The following is a 20,722-nucleotide window of genomic DNA, read 5'->3' as shown; positions in this document are numbered from 1 at the left end:
CTTGTGCTTTAGTTCTGGTGTTTGTGTCCTTGCAAGACAAAGGTGTGCATACAGTAATTCATTGTATTAATTTTCTACACTAACTACTTACCATCCTAAACTAAGAAATATGGAGACAGGACTGGTTTGGTGTCCTTCAATGAGCATGCTAAGTACTGCACTTATACCTCTTTCCTTTATCAACTAGTTTATCTGTTGGTGGACACATTTTGTCTGCAAGGCAACTTTATACTGACATTTGAATTTCTGAAGATTTTAATCTCTAGTCAAGTGTTAGTGTGACATATGAAGTTGAGTAATTACATCTGGAGTATAATTTATATGTAAAATGAATTGATGGTGACTGGAACACTATACACCTTCAGATAAACTGTACTGCTTCTCAGAGTAAAAAAGGATTTTTCCTAGGTCAGTGTAAAGTGGACACAGGAAACTACTGCTAGGGTGGCAGTAAATATATTTCCATTCAGTAAAGACTAAGGAAGCAATGCAACATCATACAGGGTGCTGGTGATTAACTTCTTCGACATTCCCTGCAGTTATTTTCTTGAAGAAAAAAGTGTTCAGGAATCACATAGCAATGGGGGGGGGGGGGGGATTATCACCTACAGTGGCATATCAATACAGTCCACAAGAAGGATGAACCTGGTCTCAGATGGAACCAAAACTGGGGCCTTATTAAGCCTAATTCTTTAAAATTCATCCCGTGGGTTGTGTCATTCACCTTAACTCATTTAGACTTTCCTGAAGTCAGTCTTCTGTATTGCTGTTTTTAAGGTATGTAGAATTTCCTATCCAGAGAGTTCTGTCACATTAAGGCAATAATAAAATACAACTTATGCATTCCCTGTTTTATATGGATATGGGCAAGCTTCTTCTTGGAACACCAAGAAATTCATGGTGTTCCAAAAATTCAACCTGAAGCTCTTGCTGAAATACTGCCATGGCATTGTAGAATCACTCTAGATTGAAACAATATTTGAGATCACTGAGTCCAGCCATTAACCCAAGCACTAAAAATTCCACCACTAAACCACATCCCATGTATGTGTGCATCTAAGATACTGATGATCAGATTATTTTATTTATAACTTTCAGAACAAGCTTAGCTTTAAACTTTTATCATTGTGCTTTTTAGTCAATGCCTTGACATTGTATTTGAGCCTTTTTCATATTCTTTTGAGCTGTATTGTTCTGCAGGAAAGAGCTGACCCTAGCAGAACACAAATTATGATTTTCACAGATGAAATAATTACATTTGTATTACATACGGACTGTAAAAATAAATCTATTTTTTTAGCATCATTTAGTGCTTTCAAATAGTCACTTTTCATTAGGGCAGTGACAGAAATTTGTTTCAAAATGTTCTAGGGAACAGTTATCCAAGAGATTAAATAATAAAGTAAAACTTGCATTAAGAATTGAATTACAGGTTCATTGTAGCCTAATACATAATTATTAATTGGAATTAAAGACATTCTTTTGTTTGGAAAGGAAAGATAGAAGTATTTGACACACTGAAAGCGTCAGCATGAAGGTAAGGCACCATGCCAAATGCAGACAGAAATATTAGTAATATGCTACTGACACTTATTTTTATTCTAATAGAGAACCTTGTTTGTCCAAGCTGTTTGAAAATAGTCTGTGTGCTTTGTATTTCACTACACACTCTTGTGTTATTATTGTTTGCATTTCCTAGTCTAATTAAATCAACTGAATGTCAAGGAAAGCATAATTATTGAGGGCACCATGTGCACTTGATGCTACTAAGACTAATTTTATATATATCATGGATATTTTCATTACTTTGTTCTTTTCATGAAAAACAAACTTTGATTTATTTAAATGAACACAAGTGTTTGATAGGAACATATTTCAGTATTCTGTGTTCTTCACCTCTGATCCAGGTAAAAGAGATTTTATATATTATGTCTTATTAGGCTTGAGAGTCTGTTCCAAACAAATAACTAATAGATGAACACATACAATTAACAAACATATTAGTCTTGTGTCCAGAGTACAAATGATGCTATTGGTGCGTGTAACAAAGCAATATGGAGGATGTATCAGTGACTATAATACAATTCTTACCAGTCAAGAAACATTGGTGGAAATGCAGTACAGAAGTATTCATCACATGATATTTTTTCTGTGAGAAGCTGTAGTTCATCTTTTGAATGACACCATTCAACTGGATTTAGAACACAAAGTTTTCCTAGCTTCCTGAGCAGGCAGGCTCCACAGCAGCAGCCCCTGCTCAGTTTCTAGGCACTTGGGACATTTGTCATATCTTTTCTGACCCATTCTTTATTGTCTTACCTAACTAGTAGACTCCATTATGGTTACTAAGAGCCTTCCAAACAGATATTCTTCAACCAGAAGTTGTGAGTTAACAGAGTTCTGCACATTATAGTTTTCAGTGATTTTTTTTTTCCATTCCCCTTACTTGACAAGAATAATAAAAGATGAAAAAAGGGGGAAAAACCAATTGTATTTGTTGCACCAATATCCATTCATTCCATGGTCCCAGTATCCTGTGACGAAATCAAACATTGTCTCTTATGGCTTCTTCCCATTCTTTTTGTTTAAATTATCTAAAATACAGTGGTCAAGATTACTAATGATGAAAACTGTACTTTCTCCATTTTTTTCCTGCACGCTTCAGAATTATTTGGATCCAAAGACAGCATTTTTTTTGTTTGGGGCGTTTGATGCTTTTTCATCCTAAGTACTTGTATTTGTTGAGAACAGCAGAAGATATCTCTTTATGTCTCTAGTACTGTTTGCAGCAACTTTAACTGAAGAAAGCTGAAAATCAAAAGGTGATCATTAGTCACACAGATTTTTCAGACAGTTATCTATAAATTCAACCATGTATTGTAAAACTTTATTCTTTGCGAGATCTGAAGAATATCTTAGGAAATGGAGCAGGCATTCACTGCATTTAACTGCTCCCTTTGGGCAAAATGTCCTTCTCACTCTTGTAACTAAAATGCAGAGGGTTCAGTCTAAGAAGAAGAGGTTAGGGTGAAGTAGGAGTTAGAAAAGGAAAGGGCTGACCTCTTGTTATACCTGGCTGTTTCTTTACAGTAAGTTGTCATTATTGCATGGGCATCAAGTTTTGTGAGGAACTTTAGGTCAAGAACCCTTGCAACACCCAGTAGTCTCTATAAATTCTTGCAGTGCTGTGGGGGTTTAAGTACATTCTGTGCTAGTACTGGTCCCATGTTAATTTCCTTTAAATTATCCAATGCAATTTAAGCATTTTATCCCCTAAGCCTTCAGGGTAAGGTAGTATGTGGAAATTCCTCAAGAAGTATGAGACGAAAAAAAAAATCAAGGTTCTTTACATTCTAGATTAACAAAAAATTATTTCTTAAAGACATACAACAAAAAAATAAAAGAACTTTGTTGGCACTTTGTATGACTGAAGTCTGAGGAAGTCTAAAGTCTATTTTTGTTAGGAAAGAACATTTGTTTTTCCACACTTGAGAATGATAGTTTGATTGATCTTGAGCATGTAATGGACACAAAAGCAACACAGGAGACAGTTTCCTACTTTGTATTTAAATATGAACAAGTATGAACTCATAACTCTTGACTGCTGGAACTGGTTAGGGAAACTATCTCTCAAGAATTCTTGATATTTCTAAATGCATTCTTATTCCCCAGCTTGAAAATGTACTTAATGTAAATTAATCTAAGTATATAAATATTCTACTCCATGTTTTGCTGTTACATGCCTCAGACATTTACTTTGGTCTTTATGCAGTAACCCTGTTACTGTGGGTTTTAGAATCAGCAGTCACAAGTTTGGGGCTGTTTCCTGGGACTCTGCATATAGCTTTGGTTTCCACTGTTCCAGAATAACAAATTTCTGTTGTAGGCACTTGCAGAGAAAAGCTACTAAACTAATCAGATGGATTCCATTTTTTAGCCTAATGAGAAAAAAAGTCTAAAGTCCTAAGTTTGCTCTCCTAAAACACCTAGCACATAAACCCCAAGGAAACAGAAGGCATTTTCATGCTTGAAGTATTTTTTCTTATAACAGTTCTTTTATTCAAATATCATTACATCATGTACTGCATTGGCTTAGTAAATCTAGTGAATTATTAAAGGCATTGGTCCTCTATGGCAGTTGTATATATAAAAGAAAATCAATATAATCACTTGGGTTAATTCAGCACTTGGGTTAATCAAAGTCAGAAAGCTGTGTTTGACAGCTGATGGATCATTTCGTATAACTTGAAGCGTTATTTTAAAAAGCCTTGATAAAATCAGAGTCCAGACCAAGAAAACCTACAGGCAGGTCTCTTAATGAACCTGAGTTTTTTTTTCAGAGCACCAAAACCAGAATCAAACATCTCCAAAATTGCCCCTGCAAGCTTGTGTAAACAGCAATAGAAAAATTATTACTGAGTACTGAATTATTACTTGTTAGCACTGAGTCAATGTCTAGCTTTTAAGTTTCGCATGGTTCACTAACTTCTTTGTTTCTTGTGTGTGTTGAATTTTTCTCTCCACAGAGATCTGCCTTTTGACCAAAGGCCGTCGAACTGCCAGTGTAAGAGCAGACACATACTGTCGCCTGTATTCCCTCTCAGTGGACAATTTCAACGAGGTCCTGGAAGAGTACCCCATGATGAGAAGGGCCTTCGAAACAGTGGCAATTGATAGGCTAGACAGGATAGGTATTTATTTTTTTCCATATGCTTAATTCTTAAAACCTTTCTGCATTTCCTTTTCCTTGAGTCGCATGATAAAATGCCACTCTTAAAAATGAAAACTCCTGTCATAAGTTTTGTTTGTTATACAGCAGTAAATGTTTTGTTGATCTATACAGAACTGTGCCAACATGAAATTTTGCAATCTCACTTTTAAATAATAAAACCCACGAAGTTTTAGAAAGTTTTCATACTCTTCTAAGCATATTTTTCATACTTTAACTATCATTAGTATTATTTATTAGTCCTGTAGATTTCTTTTGCTGCCTTCAGCACTTGATAGGATTTATGCTGTTTCATGAGCTGTAAATTGCTTAGAGATGACATCTATAATGCTGGGAAGAGCTGAAGCCTCTCAGCACTCACAAACTCCTTGTTTGTTGAAGTGAATTAATCCTTTGCAGTAGGGCTCTCATTTTCCTCACAACATGGGCACTGCTAGCCTTGATGGCTGCACACTGGCATTGCTCAGATCTGCTTGCAATCAGAAAAGCAGGCCAACAACATCCAAGTGAAAGGCAGAAAGGTATGGCAGATTATCAAAACAGGGGGTGTGAAGTTGCCATCGTGCATCCCAATATTCTGGACCTCTCTAATAGGACACAGTAGGCAAAATATATGGTCTTTGGTCAGGAGAATTGCACTCTGATTATCGACACTGGTTTTAAAAGGCAGCTGTGAAAAAACTCACAACTTCACAATAAAATTCCAGTGTAAGGATTTCTCCACATCCCTCTTTCTCAATACTTGTAGTTTCTTCGAAATTAAACCAAAAAGAATTGCAAGGAAGTGTCGTGCTGCCTGTTCTAAGCTGAAGATGTGATTTGGAAAAAAGTATCTTTTCTTTAATATACCAAAAAGAATTGCAATACAGGTATACAGGTTTCTAATTTTAATAGAGGTGTTTTAGTATTCTGCAGATTGTGAGCACTCCATGCATTAAACTCTTAAAATTTGTCTCTCGAGACTCTCTGAAAATGTAGTCCAACTCTAAGTAATAGGTGCTTGAATAATATTAGCAGTAAAGTCCAGTCCACTTGGGAATAGCAATCCCATGTGAAGTGTTTTATCAAAAAAAAAAAAAAAAATGGAGCAATTGAGTGCCATTGTGTTCCTGTGCATCTGATGACTCAGACAGAATAGCATCTACATCTTGCAAACACTGGAACCCATCAAGCAGACATTAGGATGCAGTGTACAGCAGTCTTCATTGTGCAAGCAGGTTGTCACATTAGCCATAAGTTCATATGAGTTCACATTTAAAAGGATGATTTCTTGTCAATTGGTGGCCACTGGTTACTAATGTCTAGTTATTACTTCCCAGGAATGTGCTAGATGGCAGGTGTATTTATGTTATGTAACAGCTCAGTGGAAATCTGGTTTTGCAATGCACAGAGAAAGATGATGTAGATGCAGAGCACGGTAACTCTTACTGGAAGTTGTTCAGTAAATTGCCATTCTTACATGTAATTGTAGTAACATCAGTAAACTGCAAGTGAAGAGGCACATAAAGTCCGAGCATCTGAGCGCAGGGGTCTTACACGAGGCCGCTGTGCTGGTGCGGGGAGGGGATGTACGGGCTGCAGGTGGAGGCAGCCATGGGGAGCTGGGACCAGCGTGGGCCACTGTGGCAGTGCCCGGGTGGCGCAGTCCCCTCCTGCACTGGGCTGGGGCGGAGCAGGGGCCTTAGTTCAGCGACCCGGTGCCTGCCGAGGCTTTTACAATACACAGCACCCAGTGCTGGGTGCTGAAACACAGAGTGGGGCTCTGCCCCCTGTGCCTCAGGATCACTAACTCTTCTGCCTCTCTGTGAAGGGAAGAAGAACTCAATCCTCCTGCAGAAGTTCCAGAAAGACCTCAACACCGGCGTTTTCAACAATCAGGAGAACGAGATCCTGAAGCAGATCGTGAAGCACGACAGGGAGATGGTGCAGACCATCGCCCCGGTGAGCCTGCAGCAAATGCCGGCCCTCAACTCCAGCACCTCGGCCTCGTCCTCGCGCGGCCGGACGCAGTCGCCGCCCGTGTACAGCACCAGCAGCCTCTCCCACGGGAACCTGCACTCCCCCTCGCCCAGCACGCAGACGCCCCAGCAGGCTGCCGTCATCCTCTCGCCCTGCTCCTACACCACAGCCGTCTGCAGTCCGCCGGTACAGAGCCCGCTGGCCGGCCGAACTTTCCAGTACGCCTCGCCTACCGCCTCGCAGCTCTCCCTGATGCAGCAGCAGCAGCAGCCGCAGCAGCCGCCGCCGCAAGCGTCCCAGCAGCCCCCCGGCGCGGCGCAGAAGAACGAGGTGCACAAGAGCACCCAGGCCCTCCACAACACCAACCTGACGCGGGAGGTGCGGCCGCTCTCGGCCTCGCAGCCCTCGCTGCCCCACGAGATCTCCACGCTGATCGCCAGGCCTCACCCCACCGTGGGCGAGTCCCTCGCCTCCCTCCCGCAGCCCGCCCCGGGTCCCGGCGTGCCCCCGGCCGGCCGCGCCTCCGTCCCGCAGCGGGTCTCGCTCTTCCGACAGATGTCCTCGGGAGCCATTCCCCCGAACCGGGGGGCCGCGCCGCCCGCTGCTCCCCTGCAAAGGGATTCTTCCACAGTCTTAAGCACAGAGCCCGAGGGAGACAAACCGCGTTTCGCCTCAAACTTATGATCCCTGATGACTGTGAGCAACAGACTTTCAACAAACCGAGCACCATCCCCCGAACTCTTGTAGCCTGTTTCCTAATGTTCCCCAGCAGTCTACTATGAGAAAAATACTTTAGATAGCTTTGCCCTATGTAACGAATGTAAAAATTATATATGTATATGTATATACATATATATGTATACATATATATATTAAAAGAATTAAAAAAACTTGTTTGAATTCATGTCTTCCTTCCTCTCAACCATTAAAGAAAATTAAATTTAGCTATAACGTTTTTAATGTGTTGACTTCAAAATCAGCCTAAGAGCTGTTCTCTGTCTAGGGGATCTGCTATTTTCATTATTGTCAACACAATAACAAACTTCAAACAAGTATATTAAAAAAAAAAAAGAAAAAAATATCAGTTTAACTAACAAGTAACACGTAGCACTGACCGAGTGATATTCTGAAACCTGTGTTATTTCATTTATTGCGTATATGATGTTAATTTCTTGTGAAGAATTCAGTTGTTATTTTGCATTACATTTCATATGTTAGCACCATCCATTTGGATTTAGATTGGAAAAGCATTATATTGCAAACATCTGCAGTCTAAAGGGTGGCACTAGCACTCCTCTGGATAGGTTGTAACCTCATGACATGTCAACCCTTCTGTTGTTTAAGAAAATTGGGTGGACTTTGATCTTCATATTGCTAAAGACTTTTACAAAGACTAAATATTGCCATTGTAAATAACTTTTTAGAACCAAGCAAAAATAGCTGCTGTGTGGTGTACCATTGCAAGGTCTTTGTTTAGGAATTTAGGTTCCGCTTTTCACTTCAAAATTTACAGTTTTAAAATTTGTTAAAGCTAAGTGCAACACAACTGTTAAATTGTAATGCAATGGCTTAAAACCTATGGTGTTACTTTTACATGCAATGTTTTATGCAAAATTGTACGCTTGATCCTGCAAACCGCTTGTACTTCACCAGTACCATCACTTTTCTTCTTCTTGCCCTCAATAGCATCTGAGAATATTCCATGCATGCTTTGGAAAAAAAAAAAAGACGATAAAATAGGTTTGGTCAGTAGGAAAAGGCTTTATGGTATCTTAGAAAATAATAACCATTCATTAATTGTGTCTACCTTAAAATTCCTATAATGCTGACTTTGAATCTCTGGTTTAAGTCTAGAAGTGAGGTTTTTCATTTAAAAGATTATTTGTAAACCACAGCTTGATTTAGACTTTCAGGTGCTTTCTGTGTCTTCACTGTAGTTTTGTAGTTGACTGTGGTGTTAATTTACAAAAATAAATATAATATAGCATCAAGTCTGTCTGGAAATGCACGATTTGCTCTGTGTATATTGTAATTAAATGGTTAGTATATCCTAAGGCATGTAGTGTCAAACATAGCCCATAGGTATGAGGTTTATTATTTTTTATGTCTTCAAAACAGAAAGGAAATGGTGACAGAAAGCAGGGTTAAAGCATACTGTTTTGTGAACATTTTGTTTTGTTTGCTCAAACCTTCACATTATCTTATCCAGAAAAAAAAATTCGTAATCATTTGTGCCTGATTTGTCACATTAAATAGAGATTGAGACTAAATGTGTCATAATTCAACTCATTAAAAATCAGCATTATGGATATGATATAAGCATATATTCTGTTCCTTAAAACCAAGCTGATTCATGTTAAGGAAGTGAATGCAAAGGAGTTCTCTTTCCATTAATGCTGAATTTAACGATGCATGGAAAAATTAAATAACATCACAAACTACTAATGCAGTGAATCCAGATGTACTTGAGAGCCAAGTAAAATATACTAAAGCTAACAGAGCTTGAGCCTATGCTGCCTGTTATACGTTTTACTAAAGTGGTACATCAAATAAAATTTTTAAAAAATCTTCTTTTTTTTTTTTTTTGCTGACTCACACTCACCAGTAAAAATCGATGTAATTAACCCACTAACATGCTGCTGCCATTAATTTAAGTGACCTGGAGTGGAAATGGGGAAATGATTGTTTAAAAAGTGTCTCAAACATTATGGATACGCTGCAAGACCATTTATTTATCAGTAAAATACCCCTTATATTATTTTAATGCTAACAAATTCTGTCAGTTAACTAAGATCATGTACTGATCTTGAAAACTGTTTAAGGTTTACATTTAATAGGAGAAATGGGGTTAGTAGCAAAATATTTTTATATATATTTTTATTTTATTTTAAGCACTATGAAGAAATATTAATTCACATGGTCTTTCAGTGAAACCATAAATAATTTTTAATGACTTTGTAATAGAGTGGACAATATCTAGGATTTGTATGTTAATTAAAAAAAAATGGTACAGGGTATAAAATTATATACGTATATATATATGTATGTATGAATGTATATATACTTAGATTAAGAAACAAATGACTCACATTCCTGTAATATAAAGGTCCATTGCTAGTTTCAGAAGTGACCTATTTTCTCTGTACATAAGTAAGCCCATAAGTATGAAATCTCACATCTGTACAAGTTGCAATGTATTAATGAAAAAAGGTTGGATCTTACTGCTGCTGGGAAGACTATAGGTCTGGTTCTTACAATAACTGTATGATCAGGGATGAGTTAGATTTTTTCTTTTGTCTTTGCTCAAAGCCATAAATAAACAAATATAAAAGATTATTAATAAATTGAAGAAAATATATAAAAAATAAAACCATGAATATTTTTTTGTTCCAATATCTTTATAACTGAGAAAGTTTTGCTTTAATATGGAAGAAGAATTGTTTGCTTATCTCTTTTCTTTATTCTGAGCCCAGAAGTGGTATGCACTAAGTATGGGGAGGTGGAGAGAAAACTGCCTTAGTAATTACGTGCACTCTTGAAAGAAGGGGGCTTAGAAATTCAAGGATACTACCTTATTTACTCAACCAATTCCTAAACTATATATCCTCTTCAGATTAGAGAAATTAATTTCCCTACAAAACTTTCATTTAAACCATTAATATTTATCTGTAATATCTTTTAAGTACAAATATTTGAAAATTGCATTTGTTTTTGTATAAAATATTAAATATCCCGGTGGAAAATCTCAAAGAACTGTAAGTATAACTTAAGGAAACTGTATTCTGTCATATTTTCACTTTATCTTACTGTGTGTGCCAATCCCAGATGATATACGTCTGAACTTGTGTATAATAGTTCAGATTTCAGGGGAACACTGATGTTCATTATTTATATTTTAGGACATTGTAAATTAAAAAGCATAGTGCATTCAAAGTAATAGCATATTATGTGTTTTACATTGTCTTCTGTAGGATCAATAGAATCCTAGACTGATAAACTGATTTAAGCAAGCATGAGTAGTTGTATTTTCAATTTGCATTCTAGAGTATATTGTGAATTCCTTTCACTGGTATTTCAATTTGTTTTTTTTTACTTTGCATTACTAAGATATTGCTTCAGTCCGATGGTAGTCAATGAAGTGATTTTCAAAAATACCAGCATGGCACTAGAAAAATCTTGTTTAGCAGCAACAGTTCAGTTCTCCTGTCTACATTTGACCACTGCACAAAGTATACTTTCCTCTTTGGTTCAGTCTTATTATTCCATACATGTTTGCGTGCAGAACCAAAAGAAACAAAGGATTGTTTTTAAGTGATATTTCATGTCCCTGTATATGGTATTGATGTGTATCTACACACCAATTTATGTATTTTTAAAATCTCTCCATTTCAAGTGTCTATATCTACCTCAGCTTACTTCCTACCTTATCTTGAACTGGAACCAAAGTAAATTTTATTTAAAAAGCAAACTTTCATGTCTTGATGCATGTCATTAAGAGTTAAGCTTAATATTTCTATTTTCAAAATTTATTCATGAGCTCTCAAACCAATTTCAGTATTTCTATACATTTGCATTCATTTCTACTCTATAAGTGACATTGTCCAGTGAAGAAAAACATTTTATTTTGAAAATAAGATGGTAAATTTTTAAATGAGCCTGCAGTTCAACTGCTCTGGAAATATGCAGTGATGTTAGTAATTTCTGCTGTTCTTAAGTCCTCTGCTCATTCCAAAAAATTGTTACAGTATAGGAACAGAAAGTGTTTGTTTACAAATCATGGGTCTGAGCTACAAGCACTATCTGAACACTCTAAAAACTGGGTGTGCAAATTTATTTGTTTAGTGGATTTGGTCTTTCGTCTCCTTCCTTTTTCTTTTTAATTAGGGAAGAGTAAGAGCATTAATATTGCCCTAGAGCATGTCCTATGAGAAATACATGCTGTGAGTCTTGAATTGGTACATTTTTCACCAACAATCAATACCCAGCACTCCTTTGCATACTTAGCACTAGAATGCTAGTGTGAATCCACTCTGGCTGGCCCAATGGACACCATCCAGATGGTATAATTTCTGATCCATGGTTACCTTTTTTCTCATCTCAGTGAAGACATGTCAGTACTTTAACATGCAATATCTTAACAAGAGTGTGGTAGCACTGAATTTTTCAGGTGAAGATATAGGAACATTAGAAAGAGAAAAACAGGAACATTAGAAAGAGAAAAGCAGTGATAGTAGACAAGCAGAGTATCCAACTAAATGAATTGATTTTAAATCTATCTGTGTATCTTCCATATACATTTTTAAATATTGCTATCCATTCCATTAGATGGTTTAAGAGGTATTCCAGGTCAGGTGAGCCTTGGCCTATGAACTGATGGACTCAAGCACACATTTGAACTGAATCTAAACTTTTCCTCATCCCTGAAACTGTTCTTGTTGTATGATGTTATTTCACCTGATTGCAAAAGATACCATATTTTTTTACCATTCTCCAGTTTTACGCGTCAGATTTGGAATATGGTTCCCCCTATGCTCTACTTTGAAGAGACTGTGCAGTGCTGAGTTAGTTCTTGCTGAAAGGTCATTGGCAAGTTTGGATCAAGTAGAACTGCAGCACAAAAGAGAGGAGATTGAATGTCATAGTTTCAATCAGTCGAAACTAGCCTGTGCACTAAAGGGAAGCAGGTACTTGAACCATTTTTCTGGAAAGTCGTCAGGGTACTGGAGGGACTCTTACACTGAACCATAGGTCTCAACAAACCCGAGGTTCAATCTGAAAATGCATCTCCAATGTCAGCTGCTTCTGGACTCCACAGTTACTGAAAAGTTTGCATAGACACAACCCATAGTTCCTGTAGTGTTAGTGAATCATCTTGTCTGTCTTCTGTTTAATGACTACTCCACTCTTTATAGGTTCCATATTGCACCTGACATTACAAAATCTGAGATGTTCTCTGGGTGGTACATTGAGTATGACCACTACTTATACATCTACTTCCACATCTTTTCTTCAGAAAGGAAAATATGTGCAGTCTGTGTTCAGTTTTGTTGTTGCAGTATAGAGGTTTTAAATTAAAAGGTCTGTTTTGAAGTAAGAAAAGTTCCTATGTATCAGAGAACAATAACTGCGGATCTCAGTTCTTCTAGGCCAGGTTCTTCTTGAATTGAATTTTTTATTTCTCTGCAAAGTCAACATTGATAACGAGTTTGCTGTGCTTGTTACACTAGAGGTGTAGTCTGCATTTTTGAGGAGATGCCTGCAGAGTTTTATAGCAATTAGTTTTTTCTAAGCACTGGGAGATTTACATCCAATTATATTGGTTCCTCTATCCAGCCAGGAGGCAGTGTCAGGAATAACTGATGCCAGGTCATTGTCCACTGCAGCAGGAAATCTAAGTAAAGAGTGACAATCACCAGCAATATTAGAGGCCCTCTTACAAAGAACCAGAAATACTCCTAAATATGACCTGGACTGATCAATTCACATCTGAACCCTGTATGATAAAGTAGATTATATTGTAATTGCAAACTTTGCTTTTTTAACATCTGCCAGTCAAGACCCTTTTTGCCTGTGATTAGTCTTCATCCTGTGCTGTCATCTTGGCAACAGAAATGTGTACCAATATTTGCAGGCAGTGCTGTATCTCAACTGTATTTCAGTTTAGTTGGTTCCTACATTGATATTCAAAAAAGATTAAGAAATACTAAAAAAAAAAAAAAAAGAAACAAAACAAAACCAAAAAACCCCAGCCAACCAAACGATAAAGGAAGTAAATTGTGTGCATTTTACCAAGTAATAGAATGGGTTTGACATCTTCTTTCTTTTCTCCAGTAGCAAGAAGTTGTTCATCAGATCCACCAGACAAATCAGATTATAGATGGAATAGCTCAAGGCTTTTGCTTTTCTTCATGTCTGTTTTGCAAGACAAAAAGATGTGGACACAATTCAGAACTCCTATCAAAATCTTGATTGAACTAATGCACAAAGAGAAATAAAAATTCTTTATAGAGTATATGCTAATCTTAGGTCAACTAGCACATAAAGTCAGAAAACAAGCTTTTAGACCATGGAAGAAAATTCATTTGTTTACCACTGCATGCATGACTTAAAGTGGTATGTGTCCCTAAACACTTTCTAATCTAATCTGTGGGTTAGTTCAAAAATAATCTCTGAGCCAGAAAATGAGAGACTGCACCTTTGGACTTTTAATCTTCTGTTTTGTTTGCGCATGTTTAAATGTCCCAGAATAACAAATCCAAATAAAAAAAAAATAATAAAAAAAAGGACTTTACAAATCCTTAGGGTTTTGACTCTCTGTAAATAAGCATTCAAACTAGGTTTGTGTTTTTTATGAGAGCTGAATTTATCAGAATGGAATTGTTTCACATGTGACATCTCTCAGATCTGGAGTTTGAGAAGATGAATACTTAATAGCTATTCTTTTTTTGCTCAAGTCTATGACAGTCAAGTGTTCTGTGAAAGAGGAGTCATGTTTTTAACTGGTCTTTTGTCACTGATTTTACAGGTTGCTAAGAAAAGAATTGGCATTGTTAATAACTGGGAAAAACTGACATATCTGGGATAAACTTCCATAGTGTAGGCAGTGTTATTGAAGCAGACAGCACTGAGCACAGAGCACCGTATGTCATGGCCCTGGTTACACTGGCTATCTCAAGTTCGTGATTGTCAAAGAGGTCACGTATTGTTTATTGCTGCACTCTGCTGGGTCACTTTTAGCTCTCTTATCCTTTCCCTAATACTCCTGTGAAAGACAGAGATACAACTGTCTGGAACATACAAAAATTGTTCTATTTTCTAGAACAGTTTTTTCATCAGCTGAGATAGGTGATAAAATTCATTGCATCAAATGGAATGATTGTTCTCTGTTTTTTTTTTTCTTTTTTTTTCTCATGTGTTTGGAGGAGCTTCTCAGTAGTAATGGGAAATACTGATGTCACTGCCCGAGCACAGTGAAAAGAGCAAAAGTGACAATAACAATGAGTAGAAGAAAAGCAAAGAGAATTGCCAGAGGCAGAAAAAATTATTTCCTTGAAATAAGGCATTTGTGTAGAGATTCCCTGAAGGACATGAAAGGGATAGGAGAGGAAAGATGACAACATGTCATGTCCCATTTAAGGCTGCCAAGCGGCTCTGTCATGAGGGTAGCGATAAAGCAGGAGGAGCTGGAGAAATCAATCTCTTGTTTCTGTCACAAATACAGGACTTCTTTTAGGTGACTTATTTTGTTTATTTTGAGAACTGAGAGTTGATAGATCCACTTTGCCAGTTGAAAGACCCACTTTGCCCACTCCTTTTGATATCAGAGATGGGCCTGTTAGAAGATGGGTGTAAGAGGAAAATTACAAAACTTATGGTATATTTGTATATTGAAAAATGCTGCAGTAATTTATTTTTTTCTTGTTATAATAACATTGCACTCTATGTCTAACAATTACTTTTATAAACATTGCTAATTGAACTTCAAAACAGGCTGAAACAATTTTACTGCGAGTCAGTCCAAATAACTTAGATGGAAACCACAAAAAATGTTACTGATCACGACTTGGTGGAGAATGGGACAGAGCATAACTAGCATCAAATATTTCCATTGATGTTTCTTCCAAATATTTATTCTAACTTAGATCCTGCACATCTCCCTATCTTCCTTATTTACTGTAGCTTATCTCCCATTTCTTTTTTTGCACATCCCATAAGTCATTTTTTTGGCTTCTGGGAGTGAAGCCAGAATGTCACTGTACTGGTCGTGAAAGTCAACAAATCATGACAGTACCCTACAAAACTATGATAAATCTGTCTTTGGCATCCAGAGACTATAACTGGGGAAGGTTGCTTCCCCATGAAGCAAACAGCTCCATGGTATGTCTTGCAAATATTAAGGTTAAAGAGGGGCATGGATTATTTTGAAATCCATCTAGAAGAAAATCCAGAACGTGTTTGAATTATATCTATTTATACATTAAGTTTTAATGTTACAGTTGTGGAAAAGCAAGTTCATTACAGATAATAACACTAAGTCTAGAATAAATACGCTGCCCAGTGACAACACTTACCACCCTACAACAAGTGAGCTTTGGGAGGAAAAGAGATGTAATGCGTTTAACCGGTAACATCTAAGAACAATCATGCAAATTGCATTTTGTGATGGAGCATCTTATCTCAATAGGCACTATATAAATTTGTTGAAAGTGTATTGGTACTAGCACCTTTAAGATAATGCCCTTACAGCAAAACGATGGAAAGCTTTTCAGTAATGTATAAATAAATAAAATTATAAAGGCTATAACAAAACTGTTATCTACATATGTCTAAATCTCATGCAGGGCCTTTTATGCAGACAGCAGTGCAGCCCAGCCTTCTATACCTTGAATCTAAAGGATACACATTGTATATGAAGTTGTTTAGAGCCGTCTGTAGTCTGCAGCCATTGCTAATGGCATGCAATATCATCAGTGACCAATGGGACAGTTTTTCAGCCAGTAGAAGAATGCTGGAAGTCAGAACTATTTGTTTTAAACTTTTAGGTGCAGGGAAATGATTTAGCTGAAAGTATTTCTTAATCTTAAACTGTTAAATAATAATTAATATAATACTTCAGACATTTTATTTTAGAACCCTCATTTATATCATATATTAAGATTTTACCATATACTAAGATCAAAGTTCCATCAATAGGCATAAGTTTTGATTATTAAATTAATTTCTTATATTTCATGTTGACACTAGAGAACAGCGTGAGAGTACAACAAAGCAACCCTAACCCAATAGAACTTTATTGTTCTATTGTTCTATTCCCAGAGAGATTTCTTTAAGGGCTGGAGTGAAGAAATCTCACACTCTACCAATCACTATGAAAAATTCTTCAGCTCTGTTCCTGGAGTTTCACTGCAGTACCAGCCCTTCAGCTTTGGTGCATCTGTTGTGTATGGGATTATTCATTTAACAGTTCATTCACTAGCCTTTCTTCTAGTCTTCCCAAATCCAGCTTGAATTTTCACTCTTTTTCTTCTGGGCAAACACAGGCCATTTACAATGATTACCTGCTTTTTAAGGTGGTATATATGATGTGTGCAACCATTTGCATGGGTTATGGGACTGGGCTACACTCCAGCTGGCAGTTAATAACTAGCAGCATCCCCCTGGGATCACTGTCCAGGCCAATATCATTTAATGTCTTTATAACACTGATGGTGGGACAAAGTGCACTTTCAGCAAGTTTGCCAACACCTCCAATTGACAGAGAGCAGGCAGGGTGGGGAAGCATTTAATATGCTGGAGGAAAAGAGTGTGCAGTGGGCCCTCCACAGGCTGGAGAAATGGGCTGATATTGATCTCATGGAGGTCAACAAAAGAAGTGCAAAGTCTGGCAACTAGCGTGGAGTAGCCCATTCAACATTACAGTCTTAGGGATGTCTGTGTAGAAAACAATTTTGCCCAAGAACTTGGGACAAGGGGTCCTATGGACAACAAGGTGAGCTCGAGCCAAGGTTGTGCTCTGGCAGCAAAGGCAGCAATTGGCATACTGGGCTGTATTAGCAAGGCAGCAGCCAGCAAGCTGAGGGATATGATCTTTTCCCTCAATGCAGCACTTGTGAGACTGAATCAGGAGTATTGTGTCCAGTTTTGGGCTCCCCAATGCAGAAAAACTATTGAAAAACTGGAGCAAGTCCAGCAAAGGATAAGCAAGATATCCAGGTGTATGGACAAGGAGAGGCTGAACAAGCTGAGCTTGTGTAGCCTAAAGGTGAAGTGGGAGGTCTTGGGGAGGCCTTATTACCTGATCCAAGGATACAGATGGGGTGGAACCAGACTCTTCTTGCTGGTGCACAGCAATAGGCTGATGCACAACAATAGGCTGAGAGGTGATGAACATAAGTTGGAACATAAGAATTTCTGAGTAGATATCAAGGAAAAACATTTTTTTACTAATAGGTCACACAAACACTGCAACATGAGCTGAGTGAGGCTGAAGCATCTCTGTCCTTGGAGCTGTTCAAGACTAAGCTGGACACTGGTCTGAAGAACCTGATTTAACTAGACCTGTTTTGAGCAAGGTGTTGTACTGGATAGACCCCAGAGATCACTTCCAACCTAAATTTTTCTCTGATTTTATGATTGCAATGTCACCAACTGTGCCTACGACTCCTGCCCCCCCCCAGCACCAGCCACTTTGTCTGAACAAGCTTATATCCAATGGTCTTTGTCAAAAGTTAAAGCCACTGCTACTTTGTTATTCCATGAAATCAGTTCTCTAGTTAAAAAAAAGGGATAAAGAGAAGGACACGGAGGAGTGGGGGAAAAGGCAATAAAATGTCTCAGATAATAGAGTGTCCTTCTTGCTGGAATATCGTTAAGTAAAACTGCCAGTTCCTTTCTCAGGCAGTGTTATTTCTGCATGCACTCAAGCCTCTTCTGTTCACTCAACTGACAAGTATCTTTACTATCTCTCACACTTAACACTGTGGTGCCAACAGGCTGGGCTGCATTCCCTTCTGTCTCCTGCTATAAACCTGAACAAAAACTGTCAGCAAACTTGTAGTTATACAGCCAAAACTCAATCTTCATTTGTGGCAGTAGTGCAAAGACAAAATTAAAGCTGATGGAAGCATCTTTCTTATGCATGTGTGGATTATAGCCCAGCATCCTCATCTGTAATACATAAACCAGATATATTTGTTTTGTATGCGCTGTCACTGCACACAAGCTGAACATGGCCCTGCATGTTTGATCTGTATTGAAGGGAATTAAGTATTTTTTTCAGGTATCAATTTTTATGGACCAATAATAATGAAAAATTGAAAATAGGAAGGAGAACCAGTACCTGTAAATGCTGTTATGTGAGGAGAGACAGCTGGTTGTGTGCTTCTTCCAAACATGCCTGGACTGTGTGACAGCAATTGCCCTTCATTCAGGAAGTGGTTTCAACTAGGCTTCAAAAAGATAGTTATCAACTTTGTTTAATTTTTGAAGATAAAAACCTGCTTTCTCGTTGAAATCTAAGCAGTAGAGAGGCCTCTCTGGCTTTGTTAGCTGAGTGACATCCTAGAGGTTTCTACAAACCAAAGTCACCTTAAGTTACTGAGATTGTTTTATTATTTCAGAGGAGAGGCTCAAAGCATTTTGAAACATTTCCTTCCAGTTCTCAGATTGTGCATCCAGAAGCACATAGTAGTTAACATCTGAGCTGGCTAAGAAGAGTTCCAGAGAGGAGTTGATGACCAATGCAGTAGCAGACTGCTCTTATTTATTTTGGATTTAAAATGTTAACATGAAGCAGTGGTATACTTCATACTGCTGCAAGTTAATTATTTATGTCAAGTTTGGTGGTAGACTCTCTGTCTTAAATAAAGTTTTAGTCATTTGCAGGCACATGCTGCAAAAATTCAAGCTTTTTTTCTCAATTAATTGCTGTGCAGATAACCATGGTAACAATATGAACATTTTAACTCTTCTTGTCAGTGAATCTAAGTACTCAGGTGAGAGTAGCTCCACTACTATTCAGAGACAACTCTGAATCATTAAGCTCTAAGTGAAGATTTCTGCCAGTAGTCAGTACTACAAGAAACTTCTGATTTCCTTTTGGCTTCCATACCATATTCAGAAATATGGATTCAAGTGAATCATCTTTCTGAGCATGAGGCATAAACCAAAAGAACACAGTGGAATATTCTTATCCCAAGGGAAGCCTTATGGTCATGTTTTTGGAAGAGAAAAAAAACCTTGTGCTTTGAACAAATGTGATTTACAGCCATTGAGACACATAAATGCAGAACCTTAAACAACTGAGTTTTACAGTCACTTTTTTTAGAGTGAAACTATATTTCCAAGAGTGATGTTTTTTTCTGAATTAGTTGGACTATGTGAAACCTATATTTATCATAGAACATAAAAAATTGGAAAGTGCTGTGTTTCACTCTGTGGTTTGAGAGCCCCAAAAATCCAATTCCCTAGTCCTAGCCCCCTCCCACATCTCAACCCAGTGTGAGATGGTTTCCAGACACCACACAAGACTCAAAATGGGGGAAAGGGAATATATATTACAATGACTGTACAAAATAAATACTACAATACATTATATACAGTCTTAGCTGTCTCTACCATGACATAAGTATTTACAATGGATCAAATCTCTTCTCCCCTCCAAATAAAAGTCCAGGAGGGAAGAAGGAAAGATCCTTTTCCACTCTCAGAGCAGCAATGTCTCTAAGGCAGCAGGTTCGCTTCTTCTCGTGCAGCATCTATATCTGGATCTCTGCCAGTACACACGAGGGGTATTCAAGCGAGGGTCTTCTCTTCCATGGACTGCATAGCAGGGACAAAACTCGCTTCACCACGGTCATATCATGGGGTGTAAGACCCCCATGAAGGTCCCTTCCTCAGGGGGTTCACCCCTGAGTCAGAACATCTCGGGCAGCTTTCAGTTGGAAGCCTTTGCCTCAAAGAGTTCTACCAGAGCTCCTGTGCTCTGTCTCAAGCAGCGGGGGGGCCAAAGTCACCCTCTCCGCATTCCTTTGGCTGTCCTGGTCCAGCTTTCCAGGACGCTTTGAGCTTTTCAGCTCCTCTGCAGTGCATGTTGCACTTCACCCCTCCCTTCTAGGAGGTGAGGGGTCTCAAAGGAGTTTGGAGTCTTTTGGTTTCAGTTCTTACCCCAAAAACTCTGTCTGTAGAGCTAGTTCTGCTCTCTCTGCTGCTGCTGACTCTCTCTCTCAGCTCTCTTCAGGCAACTCTGTGTCTTCCTTGGCTGCAAACTGTTTGCTGCTTCTTATCTTCTGCTGGCTCTCTGCCATGGTTTCTCCGGTCAGTGCTGGCCTGCCGCTGCTTTCGGTATCTCTTGCTGCTGCTCACAGTGGAGAAACTCCTTCATCTCTCAGCTACAGAACCTGGCCCAGTTTAACACTGTGCCAAGTTCTTGTAGCCCCCCAGCCAGAGGCTGAGGGGGAAGGGGGGGGGGCAGAGCCCCCCAGGGAGGCCCCGGGCCCCTCAGCTTGTGGCTTTCACAACATGGCTACTTCTTCT

At 38.3% G+C, this 20,722-nt stretch overlaps 1 protein-coding gene across 2 annotated transcripts in view; it reads left to right on the top strand.

Moving 5' to 3' along the window:
• HCN1 (hyperpolarization activated cyclic nucleotide gated potassium channel 1) overlaps positions 1-10,390 on the top strand; it is a 202,855-nt gene extending 192,465 nt beyond the window's left edge. For both annotated transcript variants that reach the window (XM_039378583.1, XM_039378584.1), the window contains exons 8-9: positions 4,527-4,691; positions 6,540-10,390. In XM_039378583.1, coding sequence (XP_039234517.1) covers positions 4,527-4,691; positions 6,540-7,372 — 998 coding nt within the window. In that variant the 3' untranslated portion in view covers positions 7,373-10,390. The remainder of the gene's footprint in view (positions 1-4,526; positions 4,692-6,539) is intronic.
• Positions 10,391-20,722: the final 10,332 nt, after the last annotated feature.

This window comes from Pipra filicauda, unplaced genomic scaffold, assembly GCF_003945595.2.
Source record: "Pipra filicauda isolate LSUMZ 115617 unplaced genomic scaffold, ASM394559v2 scaffold140_size2443280_pilon, whole genome shotgun sequence".
In the NCBI taxonomy this organism is placed as follows: Eukaryota; Metazoa; Chordata; class Aves; order Passeriformes; family Pipridae; genus Pipra; species Pipra filicauda.
This window is presented reverse-complemented; position numbering and strand designations above follow the sequence as displayed.